General features: G+C 51.5%; 1 protein-coding gene across 3 annotated transcripts in view; it reads left to right on the top strand.

The window, feature by feature from the left end:
• The window catches only part of Znf423 (zinc finger protein 423), a 250,663-nt gene that overhangs the window by 112,286 nt on the left and 119,605 nt on the right, over positions 1-18,772 (top strand). For all 3 annotated transcript variants that reach the window (XM_029561200.1, XM_008828300.1, XM_029561201.1), the window contains one exon: positions 11,667-14,881. In XM_029561200.1, the coding sequence (XP_029417060.1) occupies positions 11,667-14,881 (3,215 nt within the window). The remainder of the gene's footprint in view (positions 1-11,666; positions 14,882-18,772) is intronic.

The raw sequence follows: 18,772 nt of genomic DNA, 5'->3' as shown, positions 1-18,772 counted from the left end.
CCCTCCCTCCCTCCCTCCCTCCCATGATCATAGAGTAGGAAGAGATGAGACAATTTCAGGGGCTTTTTCTGGAGGAGAAGTGCCAGGTGCTTGTGAATTGGAGGTTATCTGTTGGGGGTCTGTGGGAGCATCGAGAGTATCAGTCTGAGTCTCCTCCTGCCTGCCTGAGTTGTGTCAGAGCTTTCTCTGCTGCAGCCTTGCCTGGAGAACCCAATGCCATGTTAAATATATGGATTATCCAAAAATTTCTGCAGCAATAGGGTGAGTTATTATTGATTCACAGAGCACGACAAAACATCGCTGCATGAATTAGCAAACAGCTGTTTCTAATTTGAGTTTAGAACGGTACACAGAGGAACTTGTTTCTCTGTTCACTCCTTTCATTTATAATGAATTTTAATCACCGCTACAGGTGAGAAAAATGTAGAAACAAGCTTGTATCTTGTGGAAGAAACAAAGGAGAGACAGATGCTAACAGATTTCCAGTCTGTGATAAAAGGGATGTTTTGGTACACTTTACATGTAATTAGAGCACAGCTGTCTCCAGTCCCAGGTCCACGAATGCGGCCGAATGTGGGCTCTGCTGATCTCTAAAGGGGGTGAAGAAAAACAGTGATTCAAGCTGAAAGCATGCTGCTTTTTCTCCAGTCAGCAGAGCACCCTGCCCACTGGCCCTTCTCAAAGCCCACAGATTTAACAGGGTGCTGGCTTCTTGTGGAAGCAAGCAGGGCAGTAGGGGTATGTGGGGACCTCCTGTGCTCCCAGCACCTAGTCTGTGGGGAGTCCTGGCATGGGCAGATTGGGGAGCTCCCTCCCTAGCCTGAAGGAGTTGATCAAGATATTCCTCTTTAGTAAGTTAGATCACAGCTAGCTCTCCAGTGAGTTGATGAGTGCTATTTTTTTTTTCTTCTCCCTAGTCTGTTTAATTTCTGAAACAAAATGCAACTGCAATTGCATTTGCAATATCAGTGCTAAGTAAATTTGTCTTTGGGATGGAGCAGTCAACAGGCTGTGTGTTCTGCCAGGTCGGAGGCTTCCAGGGGAAAGGCAGTGCTGCCTGCTGTCCTGTCCTACAGGCTGGCAGGCTGGCAGGCTGGCAGGACTTGGGGATGGCATCCCCTGTGGTGCTAGGCAGGGTGCCGTGGTGCACAAGCTGTCCAGGGCTGCTGGGAATTGGCCATCTGACATGAGTATGTTGGGCTGGGTGGTCTCAAGGTGTCTTTCAGGTGATATGCTGGATTTCAAAGGCAAGTTCTCTGGCCCTTGATGTAAGTTGTTTCCTCCTCCTTGAGAACCATTGTCTGAGGGTGACTTGTGATTCTCCACTCAGATCCTGTTGGCTAGCCATCAGTGCTCAGGAAGACTCGATTCCTCACTGTCTCACGGCCATTGAAACCCACTGAAACTATCACAGATACTGCCTGCCTCTCCTCCCTGCAATGTGACCACATTGTTAAAAGGTGAACTGGGAACCAACAACAGTGTCTGTTGTACCCCTCTGAGAACACTGATCATGTTAACATTTCATGAACACTTATTTCACCCATAGAACAACTCTGTGGCATAGACTATCACTGTCCTCACTGTACAGAGGAGGAAACCAAGGCAAGGCTTTTCATCTGTCAAACTAGGGTAGGGTAATAGAGTTGTCTGAAGTCACATGGATGGAAGTGGCTAAGCCAGTTACTTGCTTCTTAACCATAGGGAGTGTAAGTTCTTTCTAGGTCCAGTCCACAAGGATTAGGGAGGGGAGTTCTGTGGGTGTGGGCATGTAGGGGAGCAAGTGTTCCTGGTTAGAAGAGGAGTCAGGGCTCAGCTGCATAATGGGCATACGGGAGGCAAGAGAGCCCAAACCTCTGTGTTTTTACCACCTCCTTCAGTGATAGGAGTGAAGGTAGACTTTTGAAAGCCATTCAGAGTTGCTGATTTATCAATGCATTGGTCTTCACAGAATGCTGATGACTGCACGGCCCGCAGACTGCCCAGTAACCTGTGGCTGCTGCTCAAGATGTCATTTCTCCTGCTTCAGCTGGCCAAGGGCCATTTACCATTGGCCTTGTGATATCACAGTGTGACCTAACCTGTTTGATTCCTTCATCCATGAGGTGGCCTCCTTTGAATGGAAAGGAAGAGAGCTGCTGGATGGGAGGCTGGGCTCATAAGTGGGGTAGACCACAAAAGCAAATCTGCCACCACTGGGTAGTGTTGCCCCAAGTGCTGTAAAGTGCTGTCACTCCCAGGACAGGTCATCAGGTTGGCAGTCGCCAGCTAAGGTATTCAGGATCTCCTTTGTTTGCTTTTCTACCCTTCGCAGCACATACTCTGTGAGTTAGTGACTTCTTTTATCCATCCTGCAGAGTCTCAGAGAGGTGCAGTGGCTTGCCAACAGTCACACAGCTGATGAGCAGTGTCCCTACTGAGTCCTGAGCAAGCCTGCGTATACAAGTAGCCCACAGCTCTACTGTCTAGTAGCAGCTGCTATCTTCCTATGGTTATCTTTGTCCCTTTAAGCATGGCTTTCTGGATGGCTTATTAAGGCCCTTGATGGCAGCTATTTGCTGTTGCAGCAGGGTCAGAGCTGGCAGGAAAAGGGCATGCCTGACAATGGCTGTTGTATGTTGGGGGACACAGAGCCATGTGCCACCTGTACCTGGATGACCAGACACAGGTGGGACTCTCAGGTCCCCTGGGACAAGAGTCCTTCCCCCAGCTTTGAAAGACTGCTGACCTCTGCAGGCCAGCTTTTGCCCCACAGCCACTCACCTGAGGTTTAATGGTTCAGCTTTTCCTTGCTGCAGCCTCCTAGGGGACAATGATGACATCATTTCCGGAAAGACTCTGAGCTCCCTGGAGAAGGGTGGGTCAATCATAGCTGCAGTTGTTTGTTGACAGCAAAGTTCTAGTTCAAGATTTCAGGCAGGGCCATGGCGGTCATGGTTTCCTCCACGGGCTGCTTGGATAGCCTCTCGGTAGAACCTCCAGCTGCTCTCATCCTTTTCCTAGGTGTGGGTTCTGATTTCTTGGGGTCAGGGCCTTCATCCTTTCAGTGTATCCTAATCTGTTGCGTTAGGAAAATGCAGTGCCTAAAATGCCATGAAAGGTATCTTATCTTTTTTTCCCTTTCAGACTATTTTAAAGCAGCCCAAAGTTGTTTTAGAGTGTGAGTAGAAGCAATGGGTACATAGAGGTTGGGTTGGTGCCACCATGTGCTAGGTTCCTTCTGCATCCTCAGAAACCTGGAGGACAGAGCAGGCTCAGTAATTATGTCCTGAGTGGAAAGAACATCCAATCTAGGAGGGAACACCTGACATTCCCCTGTAATCAGACGTTGTTAATTGATCGGAGCTGCAAAGGCTTTCAGACACCTGTTTAGGTGAGTCTCTTAAGGGGGTAAAGAGAACACCAAGAGAGGCCATTCTTGCATGTGGCTGTGATCTGAGGCTTGTCCAGTAGTGATCTCATCCTTGATGATCAGGGCTCCACCTTCTGGGTTTCAGCTTCCACCCTGAGTCACCCTTTCTATCCAGGAGGGATAGTACGTGTTTGTAGCTGAGCAGTTTTGCTCTTTGCGTCTTCCTTGTAGGGCTTGGGGAAGTGTGGTGGACTTCTTTCCTTGTGCTCTCTGTCCCTGGTGGACTAACCTGGTGGTGTTTCTGTTGGTATAAAACATTTCAGGACCCTTGTGGGCCTCCTGTGTATTTCATGGGGATTTGCTCCATTAGGCAAGAAGCTCCTTCAGAGATAGTTTCTAGAGAATTCTGTCTCTTTGGCTTCAGCTGAGATGGCTCCAGGATAGTGTCCCCCAGTTTCCCAGATGCACTGTTTTGCTCTGAGTCACAACCCTTCATCTCATCACAGAGCCTTCTGCGACTCAACACTGATCTCTTGATTTTCTTGAGATGCTAGCGGAATGCATAGTCACACCCTCAGCCTTTTCCCTGGAGCCTGTTTTCTCTTAAGTACAGGTCATTTTAGGCTTTTGCAATTAGAGAATTAGAGAATTTCCCGAGGATTGATCCTGGTTCCTTTGTAACAGTTCTGCTTTCCCTTCCTCCTGGGTAGCAATCATTGACACCTATATTTCTGTTAACCTGGACAAGGCTGTCCACAGAATTAAAAAAAAATTACTCCTCAACAGTTTTCCAGCCTGTGGTTACCATCCCACTCCTGAGCTACTTCCCTACAACCAGGTGTTTGTTCTGGTGACATCTCACTTCGGCCACCCAGAGCTGTACTGTTTCCTATGGCCACCGCCACAAACTACCATGCACACGATGGCTTAAAGCAACAAGAAGTCACCTCTGTGGTTCTGGTGGTCAGACTTACAGGGAAAAGGTCAAAGTGATGGCAGAGCTCTTCTGGAGGACTTTGCTGCTCACAGAGCCACCACATTCATCAGCTCACGTGCCCTTGTGTTTTTAAATCCAGCATCTCTGGGTTGGGCCCTTCTTAAGCTGTACCACTCTGACCCCACGTCTGCCTCCCTTTTCTCATTTGAGGACCCAGTGACTCCTTTGGATTCTTCCGGATAACCCAGGATCATCTCTGTATGTTAAGGTCAGCTGATCATGTGATATCACACATTCTTGGGTTCCAGGGGTTAAGATATGGACCTCTTGGGGGATATCCTTCTGCCTGCCACAGCCTCTGAGCTTGGTTCTGTGCTGGCTTTGTAGGGAGCTTGCTTTTCTTGCTACCTTCATTGATGCTTTACAACAGACCCAACCCAGCTGGCTCCCCCATCACTGACTTTGCACAGGACATGACTTTACCGTGAATGACCTCACTCTACCTGGGATATCGTAGCTGTTTCCTTCGGTCTTGACATGACCATCACCATCATGAAGCAGAGCCAGAGTGACTATGGTGGCCTGCAAGAAGACACCTTGGCCAGAGTCATACTGAAGAAAACAGAATTAGACAGCACAGAGCTAGATCTATGGGGGTAGGGCTATTAACATTTCTTGAGGTGAGGCATCACAAGACCTTCCCCTGAGAGTCCAATTTCCATTCCCTCCTGCCCCAACCGTGCATAATCTTAGAAATGTTAAGTTATCTAAGGTAAAAAACTGCCTGGGGGTGGTGCAGTTGCGCCTGTAAGTGCACATGGCTCTGTAAGTAACACAGCATACTCATTTATATGCCAAGTTGGATTGGATAGAATCTTTCTTCGGTATAGACACTTCTTTATCTCTTCCCAGGAGAGCCTGGAAACATCTGGGTTTTGTGGACCAGCAACTTAGGCCTCTTGTGGAGCTTGCATTGCTATTTGCTGGGCAGTTCCAGGAATGGGCCTCAGGATACCCAGGCCACCCATGTTATAGAAGTGTTGGCTAAGGAGGGCACAGTGACTTCTCTAAGACCAGCCACCAACATTCACACCCACCCTGAGGACCAGGACCAGTCTCCCAGATCTGCCTATCCTTGCTGCAGCAATACTTAGGCATCAAGGCTTCCTGAGAGGAGAGCAGGACAATGGCCAGATGCCCCATGATATGTTTACAACCCTATATGTCTTCAAAACCATTTCTTTCTATTCTGGCTGCATCCACGGGAGGTAGTTTGTGTGTGCCCTGCAACACGCGCCCTGTGTGCGCTGAGGAACACAGCTCTGCTCTCCCGGGTACCCAGGTGGCTTTGTATCTTCTTGGGGCAGGCCTCACCATTAGCTAGGGTTGGAACTGACCCAACTAACAACTTTAGACCTTGATGTAACTGCACAGTATTTTTCACATCCTGTTGTCTTTGCAGGAACAGCAGGATTGGAGAACCCTGCCCCAAAGCCTCATTGCTCATAGACGGTTCCTCCTTTCTTCAAGGAACCGTTAGCACTAGTTTTGGCAGAAAGAAGACCAGTTTTCCTATTTGTTCAGTGCCCTGAGACTATTCTAAACCAACATGCCCTTGCTCATGGCAGACATCATTAGTGGATTTCAATACTCAGATACAGCCTCAGAAGCTTAGTACATTCCCAGCCTCTACCAGTTTATCGTCTCTGTAAGTTTCTTTCTCTCTTGGCCTTAGCTTCTCTATCTTCATCAGTCAGATTGGAGTAGATGTTTATTGAGTCTAAAGTCCCTTTCTTTCTGAGCTTGGGGAAGCACAAGTTCCCATTCTGGAGGTCTTGAAGGGGACTTGTGGGAGGTTCTGCTTGGGCCCTTGTGGAGCTTTGTTCTGGGAGATTTCCATTTTTCCAAAGAGACAGGTGAGTAGCAAGGATAATTGGGGCTTTGTGAAGCATTGTCAGGCCTTTATATGACTACCCAGAAGACAGTCTGGATGACTGGAGCCTGTACAGAAGGGACTTTGGAGAACCCGAGTTCCACCTCCCACATGATAATAGGCAGCTGAGGCTTAGGTCTCCTACTGGTCTTAGGTCAGTAACCCTAGTGGAATCCTTAGTGGAATGTCCCTGGGGTAGCACTTGTGTGACCTCACAGTTCTGGACACAGGAAGCACTCGTGGACTTGGATGGATAGACACTTCCCACCTGGCACCAGTTCTGTTCTCATCCGCTCTGGAGGCTGCCTTTGCTTGTGGCAGACCTTGACAGTTGATTTCATTTTGATTCACATGGTTGGAGCTGCCCAGCCTAGGAATATCCTGGTGACCCGAGCTTCCTGGGTACTGTACTCACCTTGCTGTTGAGGCAGGGATCCCTACCTCAGCTCAAAGCTCTTTCCAGGACCACCCCTTCATCGTGGTAGCCTTGGTGATGGGGCCACTTCCTCTTCTGTCTGTATCCCCTAGGTCAAGATGGTCCCCTTTGGCTCACTCCTGTAGATCTGAGAGCTGGGCCACTATCCATTCTGGGTTCCAGCACCTTCTACACCAGCCCAGCATTGATGCTCTGTGATGGGAGGAGCCATGGGCTGCGGCTCCACCTTCCAGGGTGTCTGCCTTAGCCTGTTGCCCTTGTTGGGTCATGTCCTGACCTGACCTGTGTGGTCTGCCTGCTTATCCTGTTGCAGATGTACTCTGAAGCTAATGTTCTTTCTGACTTAATCCCATTTCCTGCCAGGCCTTTTTGGTGAATTAGTCATTTTAAAATGAATTGAATCTCCATTTTGAAAGTGATTTTTCCACCTTATTTTGTCACGATTCTTTGACCATGCAAGGGAGCAGTCGAGGGTCTGGCGTTTGTCACTGTATCTCCCACCTCAGCTTCATGGATGAAACCACTAACCAAATAGGATTAAGTGGATGTTTTTCCTGGCTCTACTGCCTGCCTGCTGGGTGGCACTGGGCAAGTTACTAAGCCTCTCTGTGCTTTGATTTTCCCCTTCTATAAATGGAAACAAAGTAATAATTGTATAGACTTCACTGAATTGAGAGGATTGAGTGAATGTGTGGAAAGTCCTAGAAAAATGCCTGGCACATGGAAAATATTCAAAAGCATTAATTTGTAAAGATAGCTGAGGGGCTGGAGAGATGGCTCAGCTGTTAAGAGCACTGACTGCTCCTGCAGAGGACCCGGGTTCAATTCCCAGCACCCACATGGCAGAAACTAACAGAAAGATGGGCCTTCTTATATTAAATAAAAAATATTTTTTTGAAAAAAAGGGGGCTGGAGAGATGGCTCAGTGGTTAAGAGCACTGCCTGCTCTTGCAGAAGACCTGAGTTTGATTCCCAGCACACTCATGGTGGCTAGGAATTGTCCTTCACTCCAGTTCCAGGGGAATCTGAAGCCCTCTTCTGACCTCCACGGCATTGCATGACACAGGTGCACTCACATACATGCAGGCAATACACTCATACACATAAAATAAAAATAATAAATAAAAATATTTTTAACAAAGCTGAAAGTGAGGCTTTCCTTGAATCTACTTGTTGCTGAGTACTGGACTGTCCACCTGGAAAGGAGATTTGGGGTAGCTTCCCCCCTCTTTCCACACCCTCCCCTTCCCTTTCTGCACACCTTTGAGAGGGTACGTGGTCATGCTTGCTCATGGGAAGTGCAGAACAGTGTGAGAGAGGCGTTTGTTACTGTGAGGAACTGGAACCCCTTCCTCTGTCCACATCCATGCAGATCTGGGGGAGCCTTGGCCCCCACTTGTCTCCTCTAGTTCTCCTCTGGAACCCTTAGCTAAATACCCCCAATACAAAATGTACTTGGAGTGGGTGAGAGGGGAGGGCCAGGTCCAAGTGTTTCTGAATTATGGCTCTAAACAGGCCGGCCCAGTTTGGGGCTGTGTATGTCAACATGCTCATTTCCTCTGATTGGGCCTTTTCACTTTAAGGAGCCTTATTTTCCTTTCAATACAGATGCTTATGATCTCAGCAGTTGCTCAGTTTGTTGCTGAAGAATAATAGGGTTCCTTTAGTTTTGAAACTTGTTTGCAGAAAATAAAGCCAAGCGACTAGCCCTGCAATGAACTTTGGGTTCTCTGGCACCCCTCGGTAGGTCACAGTCCCCCTTCCAATCCTAGAGGGGGGTGGCTGATGTTGGTCCTAGGGTGGGATCCTCGGAGATCAGGGGCCGAATCCTGAGAAACATCCAGCTATGTGTCGGGAACAAGTTCTTCACCCCTCTGAGCCTCAGTTGCTCCATCCCAAACATGGAATGCTCCTGGAGAGCCCCAGATAGGGTTTCACTGTGATTGCAGATACGTAATAGCACAGCGGGCATGTGGGGCACGTAAGGTAAATATAGCTGCTAAAATTAGCACTAGTGGTACTAATTGGAATTAATTATTATTATTGGTAAAATACTGCTTTTGTTTATCAGCTTTATGGAAGTGTAATTTGCACACCGTAACAGTCACTTATTTTCAGCTCAGCACTTCCGTGGTGAGTTCACAGAGCCGTGTGGTCCTGTAACAGTCAGTTTTCTTGCTTGTCAGTTTGCAGTTGACTGTAGCTCCTGCCTTTAGCCTCGAGTAGCCCCGAGTCTAGGCTCTGTCTTTGTGGATACACCTGTTTGGGACATAAATGCCAACAGAGCTGTTTCTCATCCATTCCTCACAATGGTTCCTCTTTTCTAGATGTGTTGTCTGAATCTCAGAGGTTGGGAGGCCTACTCATGGTGTAGATAGGTTATTGGAGGAGCCTGGCAGGTCAGGGGTGCAGGTAGCTGCTCTCTGGTCATCAGGTGCCACAAAGGTTTTGGGAGCCAAGGACCCCAGTGGACGTAGGAGTCCAGGCTTGTCCCAGGAGCAGAGTGCCTTCCTGGTTTTACTTGCCTAGTTGTGCATTGCCCTTCCTCATCCAGTTGGCTCCCTGCCTCTCTGCTCCTCGGCGAGCCCCTCCCTGAAATGCAGACCTTGGACGGGGGAAGACTGGAAGGAGAGTGGGACCTGTTTGTCCTGGGGGCTTGCAGGCACACCTCTCCTGCCCTGTAGAGATGTCATCTCTCTTGTCTCTGATGTGGGGAAGCTGGGCCTGAAAGTGGACAGTTCTCGTATTAGTTTTGTTGCTGTCATTTCATTACTTCTCAGCACTGGGTTTCTGGGACCCAATCTCCATCTATACATGGGAGTACCTGGCTCCCACTTCCTCTGTGCTTGTGAGAAAGCCCTTAGCTTTCCAAAGAGGTTCCATGGTTCAGAGAGGTTCCATATTCCTGAGCTAAGACACCAAAATAATCAAAAGCCAGTTGGGCCTGGCCAGTGGGCAGAGGCCTAGCAGGCCCTAGCCCATTCATCCCCTCCCCTGGGTCCCTTTGTCTGCGCCCCTCAGAGCCCAGCTGGCAAGGGCTGGCTGGGAATTAATAGGCAAGGGATGGGGCGCCTCCCGCTGCGTCTAATCTAGGAAGCTGGCAGCGGCTGCGTCCTTCCCGGCCAAAGGGCTCGTAATGTGAGGCCCCCAGGAGAGATTGTGCCCTGACTCCAGGAGGGCGTTCCTAGGGGTGCTGGGCTTCAGAGGTGGGGAGGCTGCTGGGAGACAGAGCAGGAGCTTTGGAGAGCAGCCTCCATCAGGCAGAGCTATGCCAGTGATGCCAGCAGGGGTCAGGTAACTGTTCGTGCTATGGGAGATGGGGCCTGGGAGGGCAGTAAGGGTGTGAGGACAGCCTGGGACCTGCCCAGTGCCAATTATGACAGAGTATTGAGACAGCTGCGGGCCACAGGGAGCCTTGTATGGGAGCTCTGTGTCTGTGATGGTGTGAGTGTGTATGTCTAAGCTATGTGTTTAACATAATTGTGTGGTAGTCATAATGTGAGTGGTGTGAATGGTGTATACACCGTGTTCAGGTATTCAGTGCAGTTGAGAGTGGGCGTGTCTGTGAGTTAGAGTGTGAATACATGTGTGTGAGTGATGGTTTGTGACTGCATGAGCCTGTGTGTTGTAGGAATGATGCAAAAGGTGTGTGGTGAGTGCATACTCATGCATATGTGTACCTGGGCTTGTGGAAGCTGTGTAAAGTGTGTAGATATGCCAGTGTATGAACATGCTTGTATGTGAGCACATGGTCGTGTATGTTGGCTGTGTGATGCTCCAGCCTTGTACTTTTCTGTGGGTCAGAGGCCGCTTCTGTAAGGCTGTTAGACTTTTCTGAGGACTGAGCTGGCCAGCTGCGGGCTTGAAAGGCAGCCAGGGGCCCTAGTCTCTTTCCGTGGGGTTACAAGACAAGGTCAGCACGCAGAATCTGAGCTTTTGTTTGTCTCTCCCCTGCCCGAAGCAGCCTGTGGTCTGTTTCATTCATTATTAAGTTTTAAATCCACCGATGAGAAACTTGAGCTTCGGAACGCGCTCCTGCTTTAGCTGGCTCTGTCCGACCCCCGCCGTGCTTTGGGAACTTCACTGGCTTTATTTGCTGCGTCCTGTGCGCCTTTGTTTTCCTAGAAATGGCCAGCCCTGAGGTTTGTTTCGTTTCCCTCTGAGGCTGGAGGGCCCAGAGAAGTCCCTCTAGTCCCTGGGGAGCATAGCGAGTCCCATGGGTGGAATAAAGGGCTGCCAGCCCTGGGCTCTGTGTCCTTTGGGGCCTGGTCCATCCTTGTGGCCATTTCCTAGGCCCCTGGGTGAAGCCAGGGGTGGGAACAAAGAAGACAGTCTCCTGGGTTGCTGGCTGGGTGCTTCAGGCCTTTCTGTCTTGGCTTGCGTCCCTTAGCGTACTGGAGTCTTATGTCAGGAGGCCTGCAACTTCATACCCCTTGTGTTTTGTCTATTACCGGAAACAGCAGTTTCCAGCTTCACCCCCTCCCCACCCCATCCACAAAGAATACTGGTGTGGCTGATAGATAAAGGACATTTTTTTGTTCATGCTAAATTTTGCCTGTGCTGGGGGGACCAGTGGGATTCCCCCTAGGACTGGGGGCTGGGGCCTGGGGGAAGTTGACTCCGAGATGTCAATCAAGTGAGGGGACTTGGCTTCCTTTTGGCCTGTGGGACTGATGGTCTGTGAGGTCATTTCCGGTGACTTTGTCCAGGCTGCCTCTCCTCCCCCCACTAGGGAACTGGCCAAGAGCTGCACCTCCGGTGTTGGGGTACCACATCCAGTCAGACCCAGGCAGGTGTCAATGCGGAAGGACACTTCCCTTCTGTACCCTGCCACTCTGCTGTGTCCTCTGCATGTCCACTTGCTTCCGGCTCCATCACCCCCTCCCTCCCCTGCAGCAGTTGGCCAGCTGCACCGCCTCAGCTGAGAGCTGTGGAGAAGCTGGCTCTCTCCTTGTTTCCCGGCGGCCCTGGGAATTGCCTCTAATCTCTCCTCTGCCTTCCCTTGCAGATGGTGATGATGACCCACAGCTCTCCTGGGTGGCCTCATCTCCCTCCAGCAAGGATGTTGCGTCACCTACTCAGATGATCGGAGATGGTTGTGACCTCGGCCTCGGTGAGGAGGAAGGCGGCACTGGCCTGCCATACCCTTGCCAGTTCTGCGACAAGTCCTTCATCCGCCTGAGCTACTTGAAGAGGCATGAGCAGATCCACAGCGACAAGCTGCCGTTCAAGTGCACCTACTGCAGCCGTCTCTTCAAGCACAAGAGGAGCCGAGACCGGCACATCAAGCTGCACACAGGCGACAAGAAGTACCACTGTCACGAGTGTGAGGCGGCTTTCTCCCGCAGCGACCACCTCAAGATCCACCTGAAGACCCACAGTTCCAGCAAGCCTTTCAAGTGCAGTGTGTGCAAGCGCGGCTTCTCCTCCACCAGCTCTCTGCAGAGCCACATGCAGGCCCATAAGAAGAACAAGGAACACCTGGCCAAGTCGGAGAAGGAGGCCAAGAAGGACGACTTCATGTGTGACTACTGTGAGGACACCTTCAGCCAGACGGAGGAGCTGGAGAAGCACGTGCTCACCTTGCACCCACAGCTCTCAGAGAAGGCAGACCTGCAATGCATCCACTGCCCTGAAGTCTTTGTGGACGAGAGCACACTACTCGCCCACATCCATCAAGCCCATGCTAACCAGAAACACAAGTGCCCCATGTGCCCTGAGCAGTTCTCCTCGGTGGAAGGTGTCTATTGCCACCTGGACAGCCACCGGCAGCCCGACTCTAGCAACCACAGCATTAGCCCCGATCCTGTGCTGGGCAGTGTGGCTTCCATGAGCAGTGCCACACCTGACTCCAGCGCCTCTGTAGAGCGTGGCTCCACTCCGGACTCCACCTTGAAGCCACTGAGGGCACAGAAGAAGATGCGGGATGATGGGCAGAGCTGGTCCAAGGTGGTCTACAGCTGCCCCTATTGTTCTAAACGGGACTTTACCAGCCTTGCTGTGCTGGAGATCCATCTGAAGACCATCCATGCAGATAAACCCCAGCAGAGCCACACGTGTCAGATCTGCCTGGACTCCATGCCCACCCTCTACAACCTCAACGAGCATGTGCGAAAGCTGCACAAGAGCCATGCCTACCCCGTCATGCAGTTCGGCAACATCTCCACCTTCCATTGCAATTACTGCCCCGAGATGTTCGCCGACATCAACAGCTTGCAGGAGCACATCCGCGTCTCACACTGTGGCCCCAATGCCAACCCGCCTGATGGTAATAATGCTTTCTTCTGTAACCAGTGCTCCATGGGCTTCCTCACAGAGTCCTCACTCACTGAGCACATCCAACAGGCACACTGCAGTGTAGGCAGTACCAAGCTGGAGTCTCCCATTGTACAGCCCACACAGTCCTTCATGGAAGTCTACTCTTGCCCCTACTGTACCAACTCCCCTATCTTTGGCTCCATCCTGAAGCTCACTAAGCACATCAAGGAGAACCACAAGAACATTCCGCTGGCACACAGCAAGAAGTCCAAGGCAGAGCAGAGCCCGGTTTCCTCTGACGTCGAGGTGTCTTCCCCAAAGCGGCAACGACTCTCTGGTAGTGCCAACTCCATCTCCAACGGCGAGTATCCCTGCAATCAGTGTGACCTCAAGTTCTCTAACTTTGAGAGCTTCCAGACCCACCTGAAGCTGCACCTGGAGCTGCTGCTCCGGAAGCAGGCCTGCCCCCAGTGCAAAGAGGACTTTGACTCCCAGGAGTCCCTCTTGCAGCATCTGACAGTGCATTACATGACCACGTCCACCCATTATGTCTGTGAGAGCTGTGACAAGCAGTTCTCCTCAGTGGATGACTTGCAGAAGCACCTGCTGGACATGCATACCTTTGTGCTGTACCACTGCACCCTGTGTCAGGAGGTCTTCGACTCCAAGGTGTCCATCCAGGTGCACCTGGCAGTGAAGCACAGCAACGAGAAGAAGATGTACCGCTGCACGGCCTGCAATTGGGACTTCCGAAAGGAGGCCGACCTGCAGGTGCACGTTAAACACAGCCACCTGGGCAACCCAGCAAAGGCACACAAGTGCATCTTCTGTGGGGAGACCTTCAGCACCGAGGTAGAGCTGCAGTGCCACATCACCACGCACAGCAAGAAGTACAACTGCAAGTTCTGCAGCAAGGCCTTCCATGCTGTCATCCTGCTGGAAAAGCACCTCAGGGAGAAGCACTGTGTGTTTGACGCAGCCTCCGAGAATGGCACTACCAATGGGGTGCCTCCCACTGTCACCAAGAAGCCCGACCCCTCTGACCTGCAGGGCATGCTGCTCAAGAACCCTGAGGCGCCAAACAGCCACGAGGCCAGTGAGGACGACGTGGATGCATCGGAGCCCATGTACGGCTGTGACATCTGTGGTGCAGCCTACACCATGGAGGTACTGCTGCAGAACCACCGACTGCGGGACCACAACATCCGGCCTGGCGAGGACGACGGCTCACGCAAGAAGGCTGAGTTCATCAAGGGCAGCCATAAGTGCAACGTGTGCTCACGGACTTTCTTCTCAGAGAATGGGCTCCGGGAACACCTGCAGACGCATCGGGGCCCTGCCAAGCACTACATGTGTCCCATCTGTGGCGAGCGCTTCCCCTCACTGCTGACGCTTACTGAGCACAAGGTGACCCACAGCAAGAGTCTGGACACAGGCACCTGTCGCATCTGCAAGATGCCCCTGCAGAGTGAGGAGGAGTTTATTGAGCACTGCCAGATGCATCCTGACCTGCGCAACTCACTCACGGGCTTCCGCTGTGTGGTGTGCATGCAGACCGTTACCTCTACCCTCGAGCTCAAGATCCATGGCACCTTCCACATGCAGAAGCTGGCAGGCAGCTCGGCTGCATCCTCCCCCAATGGCCAGGGTCTGCAGAAGCTCTACAAGTGTGCCCTGTGCCTCAAGGAGTTCCGCAGCAAGCAGGACCTGGTCAAGCTAGATGTCAACGGGCTGCCTTATGGCCTGTGTGCTGGCTGTATGGCCCGTAGTGCCAATGGACAGGTGGGTGGCCTGGCTCCACCCGAACCTGCCGACCGGCCCTGTGCTGGCCTCCGTTGCCCTGAGTGCAACGTTAAGTTCGAGAGTGCAGAGGACCTGGAGAGCCACATGCAGGTGGACCACCGTGATCTCACACCAGAGACCAGCGGGCCCCGCAAAGGTGCCCAGACATCACCAGTGCCCCGGGTAAGTGCAGCCTGATCGATCAGTTCTGTCCTCTGCTCCTGGGGGATCCACAGTTACCTGCAAACTCATACCCCTGAATGCTGTACTTCCTAGTAGTGTGCCTTGTAGTACCCCAGAGAAGCAACAATGCCCACACAGGTTAAACACATCCGCTCTGCTGTGCACTGCTCTAGTTTGATCTTCAGAATCACCATTTCCTTCCAGCTGTCCGGCATGAATACATTATTTGCCTCTCTGGGCCTTGTTTGTCAAGAACTCATCTGTACAATGGGAATAATAATCATCTTGATTTCCTAGAGTGAGGGGCCAGCTACAGGCAGAGAAAGTGCCCAGCGCTATGGTTGACACACAGTGAACATTCCATATACTGACTGGCATCTTTGCTATAGCTCTGGGATGAACTGACTTACTGGCTTACTGTGTCTCATTGGGTGAGTCACTTTATAACTCTGGGCTTTCAATCTGGGATTCTTTTGACACAAAGCCTAGAGATAACATGCACACCCAGGACTTAGAATCAGGCATTGATTGGGTATTGTACCTGCTTAACTGACACTATTTTTATAACATTATCATCGTAGCATCATCATACTGGTAGACCCCACTCAGGAGAGCCACAGGCCCATCACATGTGGCTCTGAGTGAGGCAGAGGAAGTATGGGCTGTAGGTGGGCCTACCAGGGCCTTGGCTTCTGGTTGGTAAGCACCTGAGATGCATTGCAACCTGTATGGCTTTTAGGCACCCAGACAGCCTGGGTGTTTCCAGATGGAGGAGGCGCCATGTGGGTCTCAGGGTACCTTTCCTCAAAGGGCTGCTGCTGATACCACTGATAAGGAGGCAGGATGGGGAAGCCACCTGCCACATGTACTTGCTGGAACACAGACATGTTTGCTGAGGGTGTCTGGCCTCAAGATGGGTGAGAGGTGGAGGGAGTGATGGAGAGGATTAGAGAGATGAAGGAACAGCCCTCAGAGGATGGGACCCCTAGGTCTCCTGCCCAGCCTCTGTCACAGATGCACCCAGTGAGCCTTGGGATCTATCTTTTGATATCTATCCAAGTGCAGATAGAACTTTGAATATGACTGGGAACTAGAAGAGTAGAGGGCTTACTTGGGGGCCTGTGGCACCCCCTTTCTCATGGCCTGTCAGCTGAGTCAAGCCTCTGAACAGGGTCAGTGGGACACCTGTCAGAGGTCTGGAACATGGGTGCTGGTCTTGCTGCCCAGCTTTGTCCCCTCAGCCTCAGCTTGCTGACTGTCCGGGGGCATTGTGGGTTGTCTTGAAGAGTATGTGGGCCCTAGAGTCAGATGGCTGGGTTGCAAATCTCTTTCTTGTAGGACCTCCTATAGTTTGGCCTCTATGGGTCACTGTCCTTCTGTAAAGCCAGAGGGTTATACAGTGGTACTGAATGTGGCAATGACAGGAACATTGTGACAGTAATTGCAACCAAATGAAACAATAGTATCCCTGTCTGCAGAGAAGATGGGCTGGGTGGCACTGCAGCTGCCTGGCCCCTGTTCAGACTGGTCACTGCCAAATGGTGAAGCATTTCCTGTGCTGACCTCTGCACTGTACTCAGAGGATGAAATAAGTGAAGGAGTACTAGGTGTAGAGGGTGAGTCCTGTGTTGTCACTCCCCTTTATGGTAACAGTCCATGTTCACTGGGGGGTGTGCTAGGACTTGACATATAAGCATACTTCCAGCACTCATTTCATAAAGGACGACACTGAGATGCAGATCAGTGAGGTTGGCTGCCTGGGCCTTAGCTGTCAAGAGGCAGAGGCAGGATTTGAATTCCTGTTGTCTGCACAGCTCACACTTTATGGGGTGGGGGTTGAGGGTTGAAACAGTGTCTGTGTAGCCCTAGCTGGCCTCTAACTCGCTGTGTGGAGATCTGCTTGCCTCTGCCTCCTGTGTGCTTGGATTAATGGTATGAGCCACCACACCTGGCTTATGACTTACATTCTCCCCAGCTATCTATAGCCCACGCAGCCTGCATGGGTACATGGTTGCAGAGGTAGAGTCCAGGGCAGTTCTCATCTTGTATGGGAGCAGTGTGACTAGGCTCTTGTCATCCTCCCTGGATGCACTGAGGGTCCTGATGGCCAGGGTGCTGCTTTGGGGAACTCCACATCCTGAGCTTGTAGCCTCCCTTCCCAGTCTGCTCTGCACTGAGTCTATGAAAACCCTTATTATGTGAGGGGAGCTCTCCTGAGCCCCCGATGCCTAGATTGGTCTCCACAGCAACAAGTGAGAGCCTTACGGAGGCTTCTGTTTTGGCAGAGAGACTCAAGACTCCAAATTTGAAACAGTAGCCAAGGATGCACAGCTCTGCATGCGAGGCAGATAGAAGCCCTGACCTGCCCCTCCCCAGACCTTCCCTTCCCTTCCCTCATGTCCTTGTGAGAGGGGCTGGGCTGAAAATCCCACCTCTGCCTTCCCAGAGACCCAGGCAGATGGACTTTTGCAGAAAGGAGCTAGACAAAGCCCAGGTACCTCCCCATCCTAGCCAGCACCCCTGGGACTTTGCCCCCCTGCCTGGGCATGCCTGGGGCCAGGGACCCAGCTGTCTGTTCGCCCACCCCTTCCTTCCCCCAGGACTTACTCATGTCAGAGCAGACTCTGGGGGCTGTGTGGGGGCTTGGGGGCTGGCAGGCTGGGACCCTTGGGAGTGTATCCATAGCAACCAGCTCTCAGAGGACTGGGTTCCTGTGGGGCTGAGGATGCTGTCGGCTAGAGCGTGAAGCATCGAGAGGTTTCCAGCTCCCCTCGTTTATGGGTAATAACAACATTGCCCCACCTCAAGTCAGTAGGGGCAGACCCCCAGCCCTTCATCGCCTCAGTAGGTCCTGGGGTGATCTCTGTTATGGGTAGGGCAGCCTGGGTGTTCCCCTGCCCTGTTTTATTGCATATTAGTAAATTTCAAAATTGGAGGGTTAAGCTTGTGCCTAGGTCACACCAGCTTTCTGTCACCAGTGTCCAGGGACATCTGGGACCTGGAGCTCAGCTAGTAGCTCCTGAGGGAGCCTGCTGGCATCAAGTCTCAGTCTCCCTGCTTACATAGGGCGTGGATCAGGTGCTAATGGCCCCATGGAAGCACGTTGTCTCTCTCCTCATCTCTCCTCATCGAGAATGCAGAGGGTGGGTGGAATCAGTACAAACTGCCTTCATGCAGTAGAAGCCCAGTGCATGTTGGGTGAGACATCCCGCAGCTGTGTCTTTCCTTCCCCTTCCAGGGGTGGGTCAGCTCGTCCCTGCCCCCACCCTCTCCCTCTCTCTCATTCTAAGGGGAGGGAATTCCTTCTGCTCTGAGGCCACTCAAGACTGAGTCTGTGCTGGTTGTGGGCCCCCAGGATAGACAGCACACATTCTTACCCTCTGGGTGCTCAGGGTGCTCGGCACATGAGTCACTCAGCAAGGACCCAACAGAATACTGATCATTAGGTACTTTTAGCATCAGCCAATGGACCTAGGCTGAGAGGAAAAGCCTTGTAGCAAGCACTGACCTTGAGCTAAGTCCTCCATGGAGGAGAGGATGCTCCAGGAGAGACGCTAGCAGAGGCAGAGGCCTATAAATGGAGTTTGGGTGGAGCTGGGTACTGAGCTCTCTCTGGCAACTCATCCTGACTGCATAGCCTGGATCCTTAGACAGGAAATTGGAAGTCCTGTTCCCTTTTCCTAAGGTAAGAGAGGCCCACCATCCCAGGAACCAAAATGGTCTTCAAACACCTGGGTTATATTGAGTCCTGATATTGTCCCTCATCCTTTAAAAAAAAAAACCCACAGCCATAGGGAGACCACCTTTGTCTTCATGGGGCAGTGTGAGCTTGGAAGTTTTTGTTGGTCTCTCTCTTTTTTTTTTTTTTTTTTTGACGACTTCTAAACGCAG

The sequence above is a fragment of the Nannospalax galili genome, unplaced genomic scaffold (assembly GCF_000622305.1).
Source record: "Nannospalax galili isolate Female #2095 unplaced genomic scaffold, S.galili_v1.0 scaffold1353, whole genome shotgun sequence".
NCBI lineage: Eukaryota > Metazoa > Chordata > Mammalia > Rodentia > Spalacidae > Nannospalax > Nannospalax galili.
This window is presented reverse-complemented; position numbering and strand designations above follow the sequence as displayed.